The 22,410-nt window shown below is 43.9% G+C and overlaps 1 protein-coding gene across 1 annotated transcript in view; it reads left to right on the forward strand.

Annotated features, from left to right (window-relative positions):
* The window catches only part of FANCD2 (FA complementation group D2), a 50,760-nt gene that overhangs the window by 2,229 nt on the left and 26,121 nt on the right, over nt 1–22,410 (forward strand). Inside the window, exons 4-19 of the mRNA XM_082768145.1 lie at nt 848–915; nt 1,718–1,821; nt 3,227–3,290; nt 5,669–5,721; nt 7,264–7,342; nt 8,055–8,179; nt 9,003–9,090; nt 9,993–10,097; nt 10,866–10,966; nt 11,465–11,573; nt 12,306–12,341; nt 12,676–12,819; nt 13,921–14,055; nt 15,373–15,504; nt 16,688–16,795; nt 21,637–21,746. Coding sequence (XP_082624271.1) covers nt 848–915; nt 1,718–1,821; nt 3,227–3,290; nt 5,669–5,721; nt 7,264–7,342; nt 8,055–8,179; nt 9,003–9,090; nt 9,993–10,097; nt 10,866–10,966; nt 11,465–11,573; nt 12,306–12,341; nt 12,676–12,819; nt 13,921–14,055; nt 15,373–15,504; nt 16,688–16,795; nt 21,637–21,746 — 1,561 coding nt within the window. The remainder of the gene's footprint in view (nt 1–847; nt 916–1,717; nt 1,822–3,226; nt 3,291–5,668; nt 5,722–7,263; nt 7,343–8,054; nt 8,180–9,002; nt 9,091–9,992; nt 10,098–10,865; nt 10,967–11,464; nt 11,574–12,305; nt 12,342–12,675; nt 12,820–13,920; nt 14,056–15,372; nt 15,505–16,687; nt 16,796–21,636; nt 21,747–22,410) is intronic.

Below are 22,410 nucleotides of genomic sequence, written 5' to 3' on the forward strand. Positions count from 1 at the left end.
GTGCTTCTCTTAAACTCATTACGCCTGCTTGCTGAGTGGATACATGTCAAGGCAAAAGACTTCTGAGAGATTACTGGAGGTATATGGAATAAGATTAGACTGCATCTGTGTGTACAGTCTTACCTTTTTTTTGTTAGTTAGACCAAGATGGGTGAAACAGGAACGTGAACGCCTTTTAGCTCAGACGAGGCACTGCAGGAAACATCTGTTTGGATGGAGCTGCTGCACCCTAGTCATGGTCTAAGCAGAAAGTTGAATTGCTTCGTGGGGTTTTCCATGTTACACCTCTGTGAGACTGTGAAGCTGTACTGCCTCCATGGCTGCAGTGGGTTTGAGCAGAGGGAGGCTTCTTTAGGACGGCAGGGCCGCTGTAGTGGTTTATTTGTGTGAGATTGCACACTGTGTCGTGCTAATGAACTTTGTGACTACAGGCCTGATTTTGCTGGAAGATGGCTGCTCTGTTACGTTAGGCAAAGGGATTTTTGGGTTGCACATGTGCAAGGATCGTGTTGCCTCCTAAGGACAGAAAAAAAAAAAAGCCTAGTGATTCTTCCTCCACTTCTTGGCCCCTCATTCTGTCTGGAATGGATTTGTTTTTATCTGCCAAAAAATGTAGGAGTTGGTGTGTCAAACCTTGTTAGTGCTACTAGGTACCCTCAGCCCAGACTGGAGAGAGCACACGCGGTAGGTAATACCACTCGGGCTTTTGCTAGCTGGAATTCTCAACAGAGCAAATGCAGCAATAATGGTGGGTGATCCTGAGAGCTTGTAGCCAGTGTAGCTTTAGTGCAGTGTTGCATGGCTAAAATACGTCTGATTCCTTATTCTCTTTAAACTTTCTCCTTAGCTGTAGATCAAATGGCTTTCCAGAAGAAGCTCCGCCTGACCCTAGAGAAGCACCCGACTTACCCTGGTGTAAGTACCTGACTGTGCTTTGGCAGGAGCCAGATTTAAAACTGTTTGCTGTGTAGCAAAAGGCACAGATGCAGCTGCCTTTCTCTGCTGGTCTTGTACAGAAGCAAGCAAAACTTGCTATTTTGCTCAATGTCATCATCCCAGCCTTTTGGTCTCATTGTTCTTCTGAACAGTTAGGCACAAAGTGACGACCAGCGCGTACCTCTGGTACCAACCTCAGTGTGTTTGCTCCGAGATTGGTTTTTCATAATTCAAAGCACAACTGCTGCATTTCCAACCCTGTGCCTTGTCAAAGTAATTCACTGGCAATGTTATTCAATAAACAAAGACTCTTAAGAGAGCACAGTAGCTTGCTTAACTTTTCCAGTGGAAGCTTGGTTTTGTGTTAGCTGGGAGCTGGCAGTGTTAAAACTGTCAAGATTTGGCGCTCCTCTCCAGCAACAAACCCAGCATGAATGTCCTGAGGCCAGTGGTTTGAATCCTGCAAATGTTTTTGGATGCAGTTCTTGTCACGTTAAATGTTGCTGTCTCAGCTGAACAGGGAGGTGGGGAAAGCCAGGTTAAATCGAGGTGAAGTGAGACACTGTTGCTTTAGAATTATTTTGCAAACCAACCAGTGTTTGCTTTTGGTTGAGGCTACAGATTATCCAGCATTCCTTCTATGACAAATTCTAGCTCCCTGCCTAACTGGGTAGGAAACCTCTCTCCTGTTTTCATCATCTGCTCACAAAGGGCATCCTGAAAGCCAGCAGTTGATGAGGGCATTTTCTCAGGAAGCGAATAATCTCTCTCTGCTTTGCAGGTTGTGAAGCAGTTTATCAGTGGATTGGAATCTCACATCAAGGACAGAAACCAGTTCAAGAACTGCCTTTTGCCATGCGCTCCCGTACGGACTGAGGGGTCAAGGTCAGGGAAAATGTATTTTTTGTTCTCCCTTTCAGTCAGAGCCGGTCTCTACTTAAAATGTTGTGCAACAGTGAGCGGAGTGGAGTGAAAAGCCATAGCTCCAGCTGATAACAAGACCTGTGTCTTATGCAAAAGACCCCGTCATTCTTTGGTTTGAATATTTTCCCCTTTCGGACACCTATGGAAAATGTCTTCTCTCTTACGCAGCTGCTGATTTCAGGGCAAAGACAGCTGAAACATCCAGTTTGGTTTGACACTGAGAACCTCCAACCAGCATATAACGTCATTTATTTATTTATTTAATTCTTTTAACATGTAGGCTTTCATGTATCTTAGAGTATTTTATATTCTCACTCAGAAAATACAAGTATGAGATGGTGTGGTGGTTGTACTCAGCTGGGCAGCTGAGCTCCACCGCAACTGCTCTCTCACTCCCCCTCCTCAAAGGGAAAGGGGGAGAGAATATGATGAAAAGGGCTCAGAGGTTGGGATAAGGACGGGGAGATCACTCAACAATTATTGTCACAGGCAAAATGGACTCAGCACAGGGAGATTAATGTAATTTATTACCTACTACTAACAAGCTAGAGCAGTGAGAAACCACAAGCAAACTAAAAATACCTCCCCCCATCCACCCTGTTCCGCCTCCTCCCCCAAAGCGGCACAGGGGAACGGGAATGGGGGCTGTGGTCGGTCCCTGACACTGCACTGCTCCTTCTGCCCCTGCTCCCCGTGGGGTCCCTCCCAAGGATGCCGTCCTTCCTGAACTGTGGGGGCTGCCCACAGGCTGCAGCTCTTCAGGACCTGCTCCCACACGGCTCCGTCCCACGGGGTCCATCCCCCAGGAGAAACTGCCCCAGCACGGGTCCCCCATGGGTGGCAGCTCCCCCCACATCTACTGCACAGGGTTTTTTCCCCCCTTTCCTGATTCTGCTCTCACAGAGGCACAAATGACATCGCCATTCATTCATTTGTTCGTTGGCTTGGCTCTGGGCAGCAGCGGGTCCCTTTGGAGCCAGCTGAAACTGGCCCCTGTCTGACATGGGGCAGCTGCTGGACGCTTCTCACAGAGGCCACTCCTGCAGGCCCCCAGTATTAAAACCTTACCCTGGAAAACCAATACAGACAGTTAGGATTGAAAGGTTTTAAAACCTAGCCATTAATTTTCATATTTCACTTCTAAAAGAATTCTCTTAGAAGTCTTGGAAGTGTCATTTCCTTGCAGTTATCTAGTAATGAGTATTTACTAACACTCCTGCTGTATTACCTACTGTTTTGGGGGCTGCCTTTGGTATATAAAGCAAATCATTGTGGTTTTTGTTTGTTTGTTTTTTAAAAGTACTGGAAAAAGTTACTTTGCTCTCCTCCTGTGTTTTTACTACAACTGTGGAATCTCATCTTGCAGGACTTTGGTGCACTCGTATTGTGAAAGCCTCATAAAAATGCTTCTTGGAATTAATATCTTACAGGTACGTACACCTTAGGTTTCTCTTTACAGTGGTGTTGATTTATTTGGGGATCCTTTTGTTTCTGTAAGTAGAGGATGAGCAGAACTGGTGGTGAGGCAGAGGAGGCTGCATCTGGAAGAGCGTCCGTTATAAATGAGTCGAGGCCAACTGTATGAGCCTCAGCAAGGCCACGGGCTGGGTCCTGTGCTTGGGACACGCCAGCCCCATGCAGTGCTCCAGGCTGGGGGCAGAGCGGCTGGAAAGCTGCCTGGAGGAAAGGGCTCTGTGGGTATTGGTGGGTAGCCTGCTGAACACCAGCCAGCAGTGTGCCCAGGTGGCCAAGAAGGCCCACAGCACCCTGGTTTGTGTCAGGAGTAGTGCCAGGGAGGGGATCGTCCCCCTGTGCTCTGCTGTGGTGAGGCTGCACCTCAAATACTGTGTTCAGCTTTGGGCCCCTCGCTACAAGAAAGACATTGAAGTGCTGGAGCATGTCCAGAGAAGGGCAGTAAAGCTGGTGAAGGGTCTAGAAAGCAAGTCTTACGAGGAGTGACTGAGGGAGCTGAGGTTATGTAGCATAGAGAAAAGGAGGCTCAGGGGAGACCTTACTGCTCTCTCCAGCTACCTCAGAGGAGGTTGTATCAGGGTGGGGGTCGGTCTCTCTGCAACAAGCAACGGGACAAGAAGAAATGGCCTCAGGTTGCACCAGGGGAGGTTTAGATTGGATATTAGGAAAAAATTCTTCACAGAAGGGGTTGTGCAGCATGGGAACAGGCTGCCCAGGGAAGTGGTTGAGGCACCATCTCTAAGGTATTTAAAACATGTAGACGTGCTTAGGGATGTGCTTTAGTGGTAGACTTGGTGGTGCTAGGTTAATAGATTGATGATCTTAAAAGATCTTGTCCAACCCAAATGATTTTATAATTTCTTTTTTCTTGAGGGACACAAAGATGCTTAGGGCCTGCAGCACACGGCATGTCAGAAGAGGCAGCGGGAACTGTCCTTGTTTAGTCTTGAGAAAGTTAGGGGAGGTCTTGTGGTCTGCAGCTATCCAGTTGCATGGTGCAGAGAAAATAGAGACAGTCTTCTCAAAGGTGGGCTGGGGCAGGATGGGAGATGACAGTCAAGTAGAAGATGGGACATTCTGAAAGAATTTAACTACTTCCACTGTGGAGAATGTGGTTAAATCTTGGAGGTGTTTAAAAATGGACGAGACACTGAGCAATGTGATCTAATGATGACAGAGTTTTAAGCAGAGACTTGGAGCAGAGAACTCCAAATTTCCCCTCTAAGCCAAATTTTTCGATAATTAAATTAAAGCCCTGAAGAAGCCTTACAAGGAACCAATCCATGTGAAAGGACAGAGGCTCTCCCAAGATTTCCTTGGGTGTAGCAGGGAGCTCAGTTCACTCACCTCTTGTATCAGTCATCTCCCCTTCCTGCAGCTGCTAATTGCAGTTGTGGAAAAGGACAATGGGTATTTGCTTGTCTTCTCTTCCTCTGCTTTGTCCTGGGGCAAGGAAGGGAAAAATGAATATATGGACTGTCCTTGTGCAAGAAATGTCCAGGCAATAAGACACGGTTCTCTTTTCATCCCCTTCTGTCTCTTCCTTTCCCATATGTGGCTCCAAAGATAACTCCTTTCAGCCCTACAGTGCAATCGAAGCTCCTGTTCTCCTGCCTTCCTGGGAGCTGGTACTTGCCCCCCATAAAAGAACCACACACATGAAGCAAAATGCGCTGCGGTGGTACTTAAATAGTACTTAACAGTTGTTGTTAAATAGTAAATAGTTGTGTTTGCAAAGCATTGCTGGTGGTAACAAGTTCTATTAAGTTGTATAAAAGTTGCATCGACATATGGAGTTGAGGATGACGTATCTCACTAAGGCATGACAAACCTGAGAACAGCTGTGGATTTAAATCCTCTTATAATTAAATGTTTTTTCAAAGTTCTTATTTTAAATACACTTTTTTTTTTTAGAATTGTATTTGGGCCAGGATTAAAGGGGGAAAAAGAATCTGCCTTGCAAGGGAAATGGTGAGATCATGTTGGTAGTTTTCAAACCTACCTAAAGTTGATGCTTTAGATTCTTGTGTGGTGAAAAATGACTCAGATGGGTTGGACAGAGTTTGGCCCAGAGGAATTGTAAGTTCTGCTCACAAGATCTACTCCTATTAAATTACGTATGTAGCTTGCAGTTGTGTTTTTCACCTTGCAGGCTGTGTGTCTCCTCTCTGGCAACAGGGAAGAGATTTCTTTTACAGGAAATACTTTTCTTTGTTCTTTTGAGTCCTCTATTCCCTGTGTATTTCAGCTTCTGTGAAAAGTTAGTTCTGATGGCGATGCCACAGCAGAAGCAGTAAATCATCATCTTAATGTTGTCTTTTTGCCTTCCTTCTAGCCTGCTGTCATAACGCTGTTGTTGGAAAAGATCCCTGAATTCTTTTTTGATGTGTGAGTATAGACTTTTCCCTCTAACTTGAAATGAAATTTCTTCATTTGAACAATTAGCAGCTGTTTGACTTCGACCATAATTTCCAACTTACCTAAAAGTATCTACTTAAAAAAAAAAACACAACAAACTTTAAAAATATATAAATGGATGTCTGCACTGCTTTGCTGTTGTTGTTGTTTGTTTATTCATACATGTGTAAAATTATCTGTGGGGTACTATGCCTTTTATATTGTGGGTGCATATAGCAGAAAACAAGCTAAAAGAAGCTTAAATACAGACACACCTCACAATTCATTATGCTGTTGTTAGCTACTGGTACAAACTCTGGAAGTATTTCAGTAGAGTGTCCCAATATTTAAAAAGGATGAAAGTGACTGGCAGTGTTTTAGGTGGCTGTTAGATGCAAATAGACCCTCTTAAAAATGTAGTTCTGGTTTAAACAAGGAAAACAGAAAAAGTATTTGTACGGTATTTGTTTGGTGTTGAGTATCGAGCAGGATACAAATGCTGTACAGAGCTTGAGAAGTTGTTCCTCACTGAAATCTTGTTAGAGGAGGGTTTAACACAGTGACAAGGACTGAATTGCTTTCACTGAAGAGCTCTAAAGAATCCTGGATGTAGAAATGACAAGCTGTTAATTGTGCTGTGAACCCTTTTTATTAAAAAACTCTTACTGACTTCGGAAGGGATGTTGTTACACTTGTTTCCTATCGAGCTGTATGAAGAGTGAAGTTTTTTTTTCCATGCGTTAATGACCAATTACAAATGGAAACAAAAAAGTAGAAAGAAATTCCTTTTGCAGTACAAGGAGGTTTTTAGGACAGTTTTTTGGAGATCTGGGTTGTTCAGCATGCTTGTAAATGAAAAAGGAAACAAAAAGTGAATTAACAGCCTATGGTAACAAGTTTTCAAGCTAATCTTATCTAAAAAGTAACTGAGGAAAGTGTAACCCATGTTTCTAACTATGCAAGGCAGCAAACTTAAGCAGAAGTACTTTTTCAGGTCATGTCTAGTTACCTTGCAGTTTTGGTATTGCAGAGTGCAGAGCCTTCTGCCTTGGGAATTTACTAAGCTGTGTATTGTTGGAGGCTGAGTGGAAACACTGAGAAAAGATGGCCCTGTGCATCCTCTGGTGCTCAAAACTTGTCCAAATGCATCTAATACCGACAGCAGCTGGGGATGAGGATACCAGGCTCAAAAGGAGATTTAGGCTAAGGCAGCGTAACCACACGTACGGCAGGACAGGAGACCTGAAGCGAGGCCATATGGCATGTTTTGGGTTTTGTGCTGTAATAAGGGTGTTGCTGAGAGTGTATTAAAACATGCTGATAGTATCCCTGATTTGTGTGTCCAGCAAGTAAGAAGTCAGGGGTTCTTCCTTCGTGGTGCTAAAAGCTCTAGAGGTGTTAATGATATTTTCACAATGGGATTTTGATAGCTGGCTAATACGAATTGCATCTCATGGTCTTGCTGACCTGCAGCAAAGCCTTTGAGTCTGTCTGTGGATCTGACTAACTCGTGTTTCACTTCTGCTCTTTTAGTGTGGGTACGTTTGGAACGAATTTTCCCCGGCTCATTGTCAACCAGTTTAAATGGCTTGATGGTCTTCTTGACAGCCAGGTGGGTACTGATGGCACAACCCCCTGCGTGTTTCTCCAGTCAACTTCTGTAACACCTCCCAGGTGGGATGAGATCAGCTTTGATGCTAATGAGAACAGATGTTTCCTTATGCACATCCTGAAGGGGAGATGGTATTTAATTCTTGTTTGTTCTTTTCTTCGGTAACTTTTGGACATCCCATTTTATTTTCTTCTTGTCTTGTTCTAAGTGTCCTTTTACATAAATTTGTATCTGTACGTGTGTATCCACATGTTAGCAGTCTCTAACAAGAAGTTACAGAAGTTACAGTCCCCTCCTGTTTACTTTTAACAGGAGGTACTGGATACTTGCAAGCACCTGGGGATAAATTCTCTGTTCTGGCTTTGATGGTTCTTTTCCTTCTATCCCTTCTAAGTCAGCGGTCTCTGCGAGTTACTTTGTCCTGGAGGGCTGTTCCTAAGCAGAGTTGCAGAATGAACTGAATCAAGACCCAACTCTGGGAAGCTTGCTGTTGGGTTTCCCAGTTTGCTTCGCTCAGCAAGATAGTCGTATCTTACCTGTAAAATGCTGGTTTTCCTAAAAGTCTATGCAATGATTCCCTGCTTCAGTGGCACAATGAGTTAAGGGGCAGTTGGCATAAATCCAGGCAAATAACTTCCTGAGTGATCTTTCATGCGTAGTATTGTTGCCATTCCAATGAACGTGCACTTCACGAATGTTCCTTTTCCTGTAGGATCTTGTCAAGAAGTTAATGCAGATGCTTAGTGTGTCTCCTGTACCAATTCAGCATGATATTATCACCAGCTTACCTGAGATCCTGGAGGATTCCCAGCAAAGTGAAGTTGCCAGAGAGCTTGGGTACAGCTGATTCAGCACCCCCCCTATTCCCTCTCCTCCCTTTTTCTTGCTCTTAACAGAAAAATAAAAAAAAATCCTGTGTGAAAGTAGCTTGTACCAGGACTGACTAAAGCAGCACAATAGTTGTTTCTCTTAATGGTAACATTCAAGGACAACCAGCACTGGCTTAGGATGTGTGCTGTTTTGCTCTTAAAGAGATGTCTAAATGCTCCAGAAGTGTCTTTATCTAAAAAAAAATAATATTAAGTTCTTGAGTACATGGGTACGGCGCAGGTAGATTCCAGTTAAGCACTCATTACTTGTGCTGTGATTAGTCACTTGGTTATCACTATCAGCATCTTTGGATTTGTTTTGGATTCTGCCATGATAAGAGTCAGCATTGCTTTTATTAATTGAAAAAACACCACACACAACAAAATAAACATGTTCGTGAAGCAGAACCTTGTAGCTCTTTTATACACTTTTCTCAAGCATTTTTACTGACCCGAAGAACAGGATGACCTTACACCAGTAGATATCCTCCCAGGGAGCATCACATTAAGCTATCTGTCTTTTTTATGGTGTATTAATTTTCCACAATAATTTATTTTTTTGGTAGCCTTAGCCTATATTTAATTATACACATCTGTGTTTCTAGTTTGGGTCGTTACACAGTTCACTTACATTTATGCCAGTGCTAATTATCTTTTCACTCTGGTGTTTGTTATTTCAGCCTACCCCTGGTTGTACCCCTGGTACATTCTATTCCTGGTACCTTGTAGCTTTGTGTTCCCATTACATGGTTCTATTAAGATAATTTATTTTCTTTTTTCTTGTATATCAGCTGCTTACTAAAAGAGGGCAGGCGGCTGACGGTTCCGATTCTGGATGCTCTTTCTCGTTTGGATCTTGATGCAGAACTCCTTGCTGAGGTAAGTGCTGCTACTGAGTGGTCAGGCAGAATCTAGCCCCTTCATAGCAATATGACAGCAAGAGCTGTTTGGTCATTCAAAATATGTTGCTATATATGACTTCTGTAGGCCTTCAGAAGTTCTGAGCTAGCTGGAATTGGAAAGGAATCTTGGAAACTAAAAATATTTAAAAAATATTTTTAGAAACATTATGAGGGATTCATTGACAAGCATACTCTGGCCGTTACAATATCCATTCAAAAGTTTCAGACAACTCTGTTTTAGAAAATGCAAAAGCATTTTGCCTTGCTGCAGTAAATATTTACCACCCATCTTAAACCCACTCATTGTCACTGTTTCTTTTTTTGAGGTACAGTGACCAGACTAGAGTGCTGTATTCTAAATAAAGGCAGGCTGGTGACTGCATCATCATATGACCATAGTTTTTCTTGGCCAAAAGAAAAGAGATCATGTGCCTTGGGTCTTCTGGGTATGCTGGATTGCTTTCAGTTAGGCTTCTAATGAATAGAATAACATTGGTTCATTTGAGTGCATTAAATGCTATTTTTCATAGTCCCCAAAGGCTACAGCTGTGTAACGTGCTAGATTCTTCCATGGTTTCCTCTTTTGAAAGCCATTTGAAAATGATGGAGCCAAGCTCTGCTTGGCAGTGCCAGGTGATACGTTAAGTGGCAGAGGCAACAAATTACAGTCTGGGAAGTTCAGGTTGGACATCTGGAAAATGGTTTGGGGTCTGGTCAAGTCTGATCAAGTCAAGGTCAGCCTGATCTAGTACTGGCAATATTCCTGCTCTGAGCAGAAGGCCACAGGAGAAACCTCAAACTATCCCTTCCCACCGACTTAATCCGTGTATCTGTGAACCAGACTCTTAGTGCTGTGATCCAGCATTGCTCTCCCCTCAGGTGCAGCAGTCTGCCATGACCATTGTACCTTCTGTAAAACTGGAAGATTTGCCCGTGGTGGTAAAATTCATCCTTCATAACATCAAGGCTGCTAACGCAGTAGAGGTACGGCATTTTCTCTATACTAAAGACCACTGAGTTTTATAATATAAGCTTTATAAGATATTTTCAAGTACAGTTTTTAAAATTGCCAAGGATGAAAGCACATGTAGAAACTGTCTGTCCTTTGACATGGATTTGGTTGTGCCTTCAGGCATGAAAATTGAAACCTCCTCCTTTTTGCTGGCTGTTGCAGATTTTTCTCATTTGGTTTTAGAATTTTCATTTATATTTTTCTTCAGAGTTGAACACCTTAGAGAACTGAAAGTAATGAAATTATGCTGAGTTAAGCTCCTAAACTGAAGAACTGTTTGTGGCAACTTTAAGTCATTGAGTTTTATCTAAGAATTTTCATTGTACAGATCTTATAAGGGTTCTAAAATCCTGAAGTATCCAACAGACCTGGGATTGCAACTTGGTAATTTTCTTGTTTCCTCCACTGAGTTCTGCTCTAAAAAAAATGTTCTGCTCTAAATACTGTTCTAGAAACATTCCCAAAGTAGTGATTCTCCTGTTTAGAGGGCTGTTTTCATCTTTATATGTAAGAATCTTTTGGTTTTGAGAGTCATTTTATCAAACGAAACATACATTTTTGATTTGTTAAGATTTCTACATTTACATATTTGTATCTACGTATTTGTATTTACATATTTGAAACATACATGTTTGATTTGTAATTCTAGGGTTATTCTGTGAGATTTTTTCTTTTCCTTAGCCTTTTTTGTTTCTCCCTCGTACATCAGAGTGATTTGTGCCAGGATTTGTGTTCTACAGGTGATTTCTGATCTTCGTAAGAACTTGGATCTGTCGTCATGTGTTCTGCCACTTCAGATCGTAGGGTCCCAGAAGAAGCTTAAAAGCCAAGTCCAAACCAGGTACTTGAGCATATTTACATGATTCTGCAGAGGTGAGGTGGGACAAGGTGACTTCAGTTCTTCTTTATCTGGTCTCTGAGGCATGCCTAGTTGCATACGTGAGCCTAATTTATCTTAAGTAAAGGTGCTGACCTTTAAGACCCTTATTCCTTCCTGCTTGGCATTAGTGTAACACACTTGTCAATCCTTGCCCAGCCAGCTTCCCTGCCATTTATATAGCAGCTTTTGAGAAATGTCTGTCATGGCATCCATGTCTGCAGGAGGGTACATGGCTTCGTTAGTGATGATACTGCTGCCAGTTCACCTGTTTTAACTTCCTTCCAGTATGTCTTTGATGGGTACTGCGACCTCCACTTCCACCCTCTTCTGAAACTCCCTGTCCTCATCACAACATTCCCTCTAGAGAATTTCTGCTTTACATAACTGCCATTGCTGGTAACTGCCTTGTTCCTTTTACTACGGTATTTACAGAGGCTGAGTCTTTCTGATCATTTACAGTTCTTCCACGAGCCAAGTAACCACCAGCCAGAATTGTGTGAAGCTACTTTTTGATGCGATAAAGCTAGCTGTAAGATTTCAGAAAGATGTCTCTGAAGCTTGGATTAAGGTGAGTTGTGTGCTTTGGCCCTTGTTTCCTGATAGAATGCAACCTGTAGGTTGAGCCTGACAACAGGCTGACAGATGTGACATCAAAAGACAAATGTTAGCCCATCATTTTACTGACACAGATTTAATTTTGTTCCAAATCAGGAGTGCTTTTTTAGGAGTCTGCTTTCTTCTTCAGTTACTGATTTCCCAGTGCTTGCAAGCTGGCCACTAGGCTCCACTGTATAGACCCTAGATCTTGAAGTGCATAGTAAACCTGATTCTATGTGTTTACAAGAGAATTTTGAAGAAAAAGTCTTAGCTTTTTTTTCAATCAGCTAGAGAGCAAAAATGTTTACCTATCCACTGAGAATGAGTTTTACGAAGTTTTAAGGTGCTTGAAAATATCTATCAGGATATCTGTATTGGCTGGCATTGTGGCTCATTGTAAACCATGAAACTTGTTCTCAGCCTTTGATTGCTCTGTACCTTAGGTTTGTGTGTGTGTTTGTCATCTTTTGACAATGTCTGTACTGAATTTTCATGCCCATTTTTTGAGTGCCTTCTGGATTCTGTGCTGTTTGCAAGATCCAGTTTGCTGACTTTGATAGTTGTCCTGTTGTAGAGAAGAGAAATCTGTGAGCAGTATTTCTTTTGGTGTCTGCCTTTTTTGATTTGACTTCATGTAACACTCCTGGTTTTGAAATACAGGATTGTACTTTAATGTAACAGCATTCTTGTGTTTTGCTCTTAGGCTATTGAGAACACCACATCTGTGTCTGACCATAAGGTAATACTTCTGAGTAAATTCTGGGAGATTTTTCTAACCAAACCAGAAACTGCAAATAATGTTGTATGTAATGTTGCATCTGTCGGTCTTTGACCTGTTGCTCCTATAACAGCCATCCATTTTCATTGTAACTCTTAGTTCATCCCTTCTAAATGTCAGGGGACAGAATTAACCTGCTTTGAATTTTTCTTGTGGAGCTGAGTTTTCTATAGTTGTGTCTCTTGGGAGTTTTTTGAGCTCTTGATTTTCTTAGTTTTGACTTCAAGAAGCCTAGGCTGTCTGGACTGTTTCATACCTTTTCAGCATAATGGTCGGTGCTTATTTCCTCAAAAAGGTTCTGGATCTGATAGTTTTGCTGCTAATCCATTCAACCAACACCAAGAACAGGAAGCAAGCTGAGAAGGTGCTGAGGAGCAAAATTCGGCTGGGCTGCATGCCAGAACAGCTGATGCAGAATGCCTTCCAGGATCATTCAATGGTCAGTGCTGCTTCTGCACCAGGACACCTTTTCTCCTTTATCCCTCTAATATCTTGTCAGATGATGATTTAACCCTGGACTGCATTATGTATGCTTACTCCTGAGGTTTCTTTTGGTCGCTGATCAATCTTACAAGGCACATGTCCTGTGTTGTAATGGTCTGTTTTAGTTTGTTTGTTATTTTAGAGATCAGAGTTCCTTTATTTTGGTGCAAAACCTCTCAGCCTTTATGTGGTCTAAGCCCAAGATCTCTACTGCATGTTCCTGACATGCTATTGTCTCCCACAGTATTTTTATAAGTTCATATCTTTACATACACCGTTTTTTGAGCACAATATTTTCTAGGTCTAGATATGTGTACATGTATATATGTATAGGCATGTGTTTGGATAATACTATGAGAAAACTGAAAATATCTGAGAAATTGAGATGAGTTTTCAGATCTGAAAGATCTGAAAAACAGAACAGATCTGCAAAACTGAAGAGAAAACTAAAAACTGATACAGTGCTTCTTGTAGATATGGGGGGGCAGGCGAAAAACACTGTTGTGAGTTTAAAATAAACTAAACTATATTAATGCCTAATCTATTCTGAATATAAGTGATTTGAATTCAATTTTTGTTTAACATCCTTCCACTTAATTTGTAAATGAGAGCTTGTTTAGAGGGGCTTTGACTGATTTATCTAAGTTTAAAAGGTAACTCAGAGTTTTCTGAAAACCTTGATGTGGCAGAGTCCTTCTGTTAAAGTGGTGCCAGAATCATTTCTGTCCTGGGGCTTTTATTTAGTGGTGTATAGTTATAAAGTGACTTCTGTGGTGTCACTGATCAGGGATATACTGCTGAGAACTCTGCAGCTTTGCAGATTGGCTTAACCAATCTGTAAATTCTTTGTGTGGAGAAAGTAGGAGAAACCCATTTAGGTGTGCCTCATCTGCTCTTGCTGCTCATTTGTGCTAGATAGGACAGCAAGAGAAGTCAGGAAAGCACTTACTAAAGTAGACAAAGCTTTTGGGATGAGCTGTAGCATCTCTTTAGAGACCTGAGAGTTGAAAATGAGCAGCAGCAATGCTCTAACGATGTCAGTATTTCTGTTTTTCAGGTTATCCGAGACTTCTTCCCTTCAATCCTACAACTTGCTCAGACATTTCTGCACGCTGCACACCCAGCCATAGTCTCCTTCGGCAGTTGCATGTACAAACAAGCTTTTGCAGTCTTTGACTCTTACTGCCAGCAGGTACAGTGTGATGGATTTGTTTTATTTGTGCTTGTTCACACTTTGTTCTGGAACGCATGCCCTGATCCTTCGGAGAAGGGGATTTGAGGCAGTTCAAAGCCTTTGAGAGAGGTCTATGCTGTGGAGTAGGCCAAGCAGAAGATGAAAAACCATTGCAATAAAAGACCATTGTGATGATCTTGTAGCTACCAGAGCCTTACTCAAGTGACTTGAGCACAGAAAGCCCTAAGAGGAGCCAGGAGCAAACTGGCAGGCCTCAGAGGTGACAGAATGAAAAATACTTGTGGAGCAGAGGGACTGTGCTTTTTTCCTTATCTCTTCTGTTTTATTTAATCACTTTGAGCCTCTTCTATTTAAAAAAGCCATTGTTATAGTTTGTATTGAAACACTTTCCTTGGAGAACTCACTGTGATGAAAAAGTCTACACAGCTTCCCCTCAGAGCTCTGACCAACTTGGACTTCTGCATATTCGGAAATAATTGCAGGCCAGACTTTGTTTATGAGTTCCAACACCCATGCTTACATCAGAAAGTCTGTGGTCTGAAAACAGCTCTGCATGAGCTTTTGAATGTATTTGCACTTTTTTGGCACAGTATATTTATAATTAGGGCTGTTTCCAACATTGCACCTGTATTACTTGGTATTGTAAATTTAAAAAAATAAGCAACTGAGAAAAACTTGAAATGTGAAGATATTCACTGCTGTTTGCAGCAAGTTAGGGAGTTTAGTAATATTTTTGAGATGTTACAAATTTCAAAAGAGGATGGCTGTATTAACAGTTAAGGACATAGGAAAGACCCAGAGCCCCAGACAGCGGATTGAGTTGGAGAGAGACCCATGTCTAGAAGCCAGGTGAAGTAAGGCAAATAAGAAGATTTTTGAAACAAAAACATCTGTTTTGAGCTGCTATTGGTAACGAGGGCTGAGACGTTGGAAATGCTGTAGTTAGAGGTGATGTCTTACCGGGTAAGGTGCAACATTCTGTGTGCCTATGAAAATTGTATGGGTTTTTATTAATCTTATGTGATAGTAGCAAATAGAGGAAGCTGCAGGAATGTTAGCAGGCAGGCAGGAAAAGATTGGTGAAGAAAAGCTTTATGAAGTCATGGAAGCTTTTAGAACTGAATAAAACTCAGGCTGAAAGCCTGTATTGTGGATAGTGGGAATTAAAAAGCAAACTGAGAGGGGAGATGGAATAATATGGTTGAGTTTCAAGTTACTATCTGTACTTGATCAATATGTTTCATATGAGTAGAACAGGACAGACATTTTTCTGCTGATATTTCATTGCGGTTTCTCCGGTGGGTGTTTCCTCAGGAGGTTGTGAGTGCTTTGGTGACACACGTGTGCAGTGGGAACGAAGCAGAATTGGATATTGCTCTGGATGTTCTCACTGATTTGGTGGTTGTGCACACATCCCTGCTGATGCGCTATGCCACCTTTGTGAAGGTATGTTTGTTTCTGTGGGAATACAACATTTCAGGACCCTTACAGTACTTGGCCCCAAATCCAGAATAGGTCAGTACTTCTCAGAAATAGCCTTAATGGAACAACCCGTATTTGTAAAGCTATCTGTTTTGAGAAATGCAGTGGTCAGAATGAAAAGGAACCTGCTATGGAAGGGTGAGCTGAAAGATTGGACTGTTTTTCTTTGAACACTTAAAATCACCACAGATGGGAGTGTCCAAGTGTGGTAGGGAGCACTTGCTCACACCTGACCTTGTTTGCATGTTCTTGCCCTGGCAGATTAGTGACAGATTATGGTTTCTGTGGGCCAATCTTCGATGCATTACCACAGCTTGTATGTGAAAGGCATTAATAAATGCTCTGGCTAGATACTAGGGACCTGCAGTGTGACATAGGTGGTTGAGACAGTAGCCATTTACCTGTAAAAAGATCTGTAGAGCAGCAGATGCCTGGCATGTTTCACAAAGAGCTGGAGACTCTTCTGCACAGAGAGAACATACAGATCCTAGCACAAATTTTCTCTCCTAATTGCTATTTTTTAATGTTGAAACTGGGTGAATTTTCTCAGGGGTGGCAAAAAGGGTTATATAATCCTGCTGTCATCCTTGTCAAACTCAGTGCCTGGATCTAAATCCTGCTCGAGGCTGACCAGTTCTAGGAGAAAAATAATGTTAGCAAAATGTCTTGTCAGTGTTAGAAAAGCCAGCATTGCTCTGGAAAATGGCTTGACTATTTTCACTTAAGCACCAGAAGAAGAAATAGCTGAAGATGCCAGTCAACAGAGACTTACCCCTAAATTGTTAAAGGTTTGCCTATTACAGTGCTTGTGTTGGAAATATTAGCAAAAAAAAATAATGTTCATTGTGTCAAATACTTTGAACACTGTGAAGAAATATGTAATAGAAGCTAAACAGCTGTCGCTAATGGGATCGGAGCACTCCCAAAATGCTTGTAGTAGCCAGCTTGTTCTTCCCATGCAGCTTTTGATAGAGTGGACTGTAATATTTAAGGCCAGAGCAATAGCTCTGCATTTATGTTTATTTAATTTGAATGGGGATTTTTCATAGCTGTACCAAAATGGCAAAGTTAATCTGCTTCACTGTGACTGGAATCTTGAAAGGCCTTCTTGACATATCTGAGCTAGTTTGTGGCTTCTGTCTTACAGACCATTTTAGACTCTACACAGAAACTGAATCCGTGCCAGATCCGGAAGCTTTTCTACATTCTCAGCACACTGGCATTCAGCCAGAGACAGGAAGGAAGCTATATTCAGGTAAGGAGGGGCACAACAAAAAGGAGTTCAGCTGCACCTTGGTCCTTTGGCTAGGCTAAATTCTAGTGGTTATATTGCACAAATAGCGGCCTCGTTTATAAACAGCAGTTGGTGTCAAGATGTCCTTCAGCTTAGACTCTGTTCTATGCAGACTAGGCTGCGGCTCCAGAATTTCCTATCCTGTATAGCAATGCTAGCAAGGAAATACAGAGGCTGTATCTGTCCTGGAAATGCCCTCTTTTCTCACATCTAAGAAAGGCAGAGTTGGTAGAAATGTCGGTGGAAGGGGACTGATGTCAGTCTCTGATCTAACCTGCCAGTGGAAGTGGGACTGTCACCAGCATGAGATCAGGTTGCCTGTGGCTTTATCTAGCTGAACCTTGAAGATGTGCAGAAGGGTAGATTTGGAGCATCTTTCTCAAGCTTTGTTTCTCATGCATTTGGAAGCATTCAGAAAGCACTGTTCAGCTTCTTTCCCCAAGGCGCTCATCTTAATTTAGGTGGTTGATGTTTATAGGTCAGAGATGACAAAGGCTCTCATGTTAACAAAACTAAACCCCACAGAACAGAAGATTCTGCTGCAATGCTGTAGACTTCATACCTCATGTGTTTATACAAGAGGCACAAAAGAAGCTATCAAACCTTTTAGGAACCTGCTTTGGCAGGGGGGTTGGACTCGATCTCTTGAGGTCCCTTCAACCCCTACAATTCTGTGATTCTGTGAAACCTCTTCTGTCTAAGTTCATATTCGATTTACAGAGGATACCTTGTATGACTCTGTTGCAGCATAACAGTGGTGATGTCAGGTACCTGGGTCTGAATTTGTACCCATTTGCACCAGCACTGCACAGGTCATTCCAGAGGCATCTTGCCTAGGGAAGGTCAAGAAAAGATGGCATAGCCATGGACTCCCCATTTCTCTGCTACCAGTTTGATCTTGTTGGCACTGGTTGAGGCCAACTGGGGCTGAGGCTAGGATTGTTGGGGCTGTGCCAGGGGGAACAATGGCAAGGCCGGAGGATAAGGCAATGGCCCAGCTGAAGTGCATCTACACCAATGCACGCAGCATGGGTAACAAACAGGAGGAGCTGGAAGCCATCGTGCGGCAGGCAGGCTACGACTTGGTTGCCATCACGGAGACGTGGTGGGACCAGTCTCATGACTGGAGTGCTGCAATGCCTGGCTATAAGCTCTATAGAAGGGACAGGCAGCATAGAAGGGGTGGTGGTGTGGCTCTCTATATTAGAGAGTCTTTCGAGGTTGTAGAACTCGAGGTTGGGAATGACAAGGTCGAGTCCCTTTGGGTTAGGATCGGCAGGGACAACAAGGCTAGTGTCCTGGTCGGGGTCTGCTATAGACCGCCGAACCAGGATGAGGAGACGGATGAGGAATTCTACAGGCAGCTGACAGAGGTTGCAAAATCATCAGCTCTTGTACTCGTGGGGGACTTCAACTTCCCTGACATATCCTGGAAGCACAACACAGCCCTGAGAAAGCAGTCTAGGAGGTTTCTGGAGAGCGTGGAAGATAGCTTCCTGACGCAGCTGGTTAGTGAGCCTACCAGGGGAGGTGCCCCGCTAGACCTTCTCTTCACAAACAGAGAAGGACTGGTGGAGGACGTGATCGTCGGGAGCTGTCTAGGGCAGAGTGACCATGAAATGGTGGAGTTCACTATTCTTGGCGAGGCCAGGAAGGGGACCAGTAAAACCGCTGTATTGGACTTTCGGAGGGCTGACTTTGAGCTGCTCAGGACACTGGTTGGTGGAGTCCCTTGGGAGGCGGTTCTGAAGGGCAGAGGGGTCCAGGAAGGCTGGGCGCTCTTCAAGAGGGAAGTCTTAATGGCGCAGGAACGGTCTGTCCCCACGTGCCCAAAGACGAGCTGGCGGGGAAGAAGACCGGCCTGGCTCAACAGAGAATTGTGGCTTGATCTTAGGAGGAAAAAGAGGGTTTATAAGCTTTGGAAAAGTGGGCAGGCCACTAAGGAGGACTTTAAAGAAGTAGCGAGGCTGTGCAGGGACAAAATTAGGAAGGCCAAAGCTCATCTGGAGCTCAATCTGGCTACTGCCGTTAAAGATAACAAAAAACGTTTCTATAAATACATCAACACAAAAAGGAGGACTAAGGAGAATCTCCATCCTTTACTGGATGCGGGGGGAAACTTAGTTACAAGAGATGAGGAAAAGGCGGAGGTGCTCAATGCCTTCTTTGCCTCAGTCTTTAGCGGCAATACCGGATGTTCTCTGGATACCCAGTACCCTGAGCTGGTGGAAGGGGATGGGGAGCAGGATGTGGCCCTCATTATCCATGAAGAACTGGTTGGTGACCTGCTACGGCACTTAGATGTGCACAAGTCGATGGGGCCAGATGGGATCCACCCAAGGGTACTGAGGGAACTGGCAGAGGAGCTGGCCAAGCCACTGTCCATCATTTATCAACAGTCCTGGCTATCGGGGGAGGTCCCAATCGACTGGCGGCTAGCAAACGTGACGCCCATCTACAAGAAGGGCCGGAGGGCTGACCCAGGAAACTACAGGCCTGTCAGTTTGACCTCAGTGCCAGGAAAGCTCATGGAGCAGATCCTCCTGAGAGTCATCATGCAGCACTTGAAGGGGAAGCAGGCGATCAGGCCCAGTCAGCATGGCTTTATGAAAGGCAGGTCATGCCTGACGAACCTGATCTCCTTCTATGACAGAGTGACGCGCTGGGTGGATGAGGGAAAGGCTGTGGATGTGGTCTACCTTGACTTCAGCAAGGCTTTTGACACCGTCTCCCACAGCATTCTCCTCAAGAAACTGGCTGCTCTTGGCTTGGACTGGCGCACGCTTCGTTGGGTTAGAAACTGGCTGGATAGCCGGGCCCAAAGAGTCGTGGTGAATGGAGCCAAGTCCAGTTGGAGGCCAGTCACTAGTGGCGTCCCCCAGGGCTCGGTGCTGGGGCCGGTCCTCTTTAATATCTTCATCGATGATCTGGACGAGGGCATCGAGTGCACCCTCAGTAAGTTCGCAGATGACACCAAGTTAGGTGCGTGTGTCGATCTGCTTGAGGGTAGGAAAGCTCTGCAGGAGGATCTGGATAGGCTGGACCGATGGGCTGAGGTCAACTGCATGAAGTTTAACAAGGCCAAGTGCCGGGTCCTGCACCTGGGGCGCAATAACCCCAAGCAGAGCTACAGGCTGGGAGAGGAATGGTTGGAGAGCTGCCAGGCAGAGAAGGACCTGGGAGTGATGGTGGACAGTCGGCTGAATATGAGCCAGCAGTGTGCTCAGGTGGCCAAGAAGGCCAACGGCATCCTGGCTTGTATTAGGAACAGCGTGACCAGCAGGGCTAGGGAGGTGATCGTCCCCCTGTACTCAGCTCTGGTGAGGCCGCACCTCGAGTACTGTGTTCAGTTTTGGGCCCCTCGCTACAAGAAGGACATCGAGGTGCTTGAGCGGGTGCAGAGAAGGGCGACGAAGCTGGTGAGGGGCCTGGAGAACAAGTCCTACGAGGAGCGGCTGAGGGAGCTGGGCTTGTTCAGCCTGGAGAAGAGGAGGCTCAGGGGCGACCTTATCGCTCTTTTTAGGTACCTCAAGGGAGGCTGTAGCGAGGTGGGGGTTGGCCTGTTCTCCCACGTGCCTGGTGACAGGACGAGGGGGAATGGGTTTAAGTTGAGCCAGGGGAGTTTTAGGCTAGATGTTAGGAAGAACTTCTTCACTGAAAGGGTTGTGAGGCATTGGAACAGGCTGCCCAGGGAAGTGGTGGAGTCACCATCCTTGGAAGTCTTCAAAAGACGTTTAGATGTAGAGCTTAGGGATATGGTTTAGTGGAGGGCTGTTAGCGTTAGGTTGGAGGTTGGACTCGATGACCTTGAGGTCTCTTCCAACCTAGAAAATTCTGTGATTCTGTGATTCTGTTCTTTGCATAAGTTACGCCTTAAGTCTTTATCTCCTCTGTCTCGAGAATATAATTTTTGCATACTGAGCACCTCTGTATGGGCCTGACCCCTCCTTTGCAGAACCAGCATGGGCAGTTAATAAGCATCAAGACAAGCGGGGCTGTTCTGATTGCATAAAATTTTCTGGTGGCCTGTGAGATCTTTGCTGCTTTTATGAAACTGCTTCTGAGTTGTCTCACATACTCAGTTCCAGTCTGAGAGTGCTCCTTGTCAGAACAGGGATGCTGTGTGCTTTCATTGTCGGGAGACTTCTTAAGTCTATCCTTAGTAGTCCAGAATTCTTCCAAGGTGTTTGTGCCTCTTTTGGGAAAGTGCAGTTGATCAGCTGCTTTGACACAACTGTTAAAATAGAGCATGCTGTGTTGAGACCTGCTGTGTGGTCATGTTGCTGCTGCAGAGGAGCCCTTACAGCTGTGCAGGCATGCTTTCCCAGGGGACAAGGGAGGCAGCTGGAGGAATGCCTCAGTCCCAGGTGTCTGTGCTGTTTCCTTGAACTCTCTTTGGACCTTCCCCCAAGAACTACTCTATCCCTGAGCCTCCTGCAGCTGGCAGTGTTTCAGAGGGCAGCTATGCAGCTACAATGTGTATGTGAAGACCATCTATTCTTTCCTTTTTGAATATATATTCTTCTATTAATTATAGATGAAATCTGGACACGTTCAGTACAGTAACTAGAGCAAAGCCAAAGCAAATCACTTTTAATCCTTTCTGCAGCCTTACCTAGAGTTTTGACCAGTGTGCTCATAATAAAGGAAATTACAGGATGTACGTTCATTCTACAACACTGTAATCCCAGTAAACCATTTCTGTGCAGCCTCTGGAGATGACATTAGGTGCAGATGCTGATAGGGCTGAATGATGCCCATAAGTACCTCTGTGGTGACATAGGCTGTGTCTGTCTTTTTAGGATGATATGCACATGGTGATCAGGAAATGGCTCTCCAGCACTGTTCCCAACCACAAACAAATGGGGATTATTGGTGCTGTTACTATGATAGGCAGCGTGGCATTGAAAAGGTGAGAAGAAATGTACAAAGGTGAACTTAACATGTGGTAAGACAGCCTGGAGTGGGACAAAGAAGGTGGGGGAGAGCAATTGTCTTCTAGCTCACGCACATCTCTGTCAAATCCAATAACTTTGAAATCTTTCCTAAAAATTGCAGCATTTGGTGTTACAACCTGCTTAAATCTCCACTGCAAATCTTGAAGGCATCCTGAATTTCTTGTTAGTGCTTACTCATGGGGGCCTTGACTAGCACCAGCAAGATCTAGTGCTTGGAAAAAAGAAAAAGCTGTGGTGGACTGACTGCAGATCAGCCTCTGGCACTAAGGCTGAATAGCTTAATGTGCGCTGTTTGAATACAGGGAAACCTAAAGGAGAAAGAAGAAAAATTACTCCTGTGCTGGGCATTGGTGTGACAATCTCTAATGTACTATATAAATAATTTATAATAGCTTTGATAAACGAGACTCCCAATAAGAGCTGTGACAAAGATCAAAGGGCTTGGAAAACAAATATTTGAGTGGTGTTAGGAAGCATGACCTCTTCATGGAATGCTTTTGCTGATTATTACATGGAGAGAAAAGCCTGTCTTAGCTCTGGGCCCTGAGTTATCAGACTTCTTCATGGTTGCTCCCATAGCACTGATATCAGACTTGCTAATTTAGAGGCACTGGTTTA

The sequence above is a fragment of the Aythya marila genome, assembly GCF_965140915.1.
Source record: "Aythya marila genome assembly, chromosome: 10".
In the NCBI taxonomy this organism is placed as follows: domain Eukaryota; kingdom Metazoa; phylum Chordata; class Aves; order Anseriformes; family Anatidae; genus Aythya; species Aythya marila.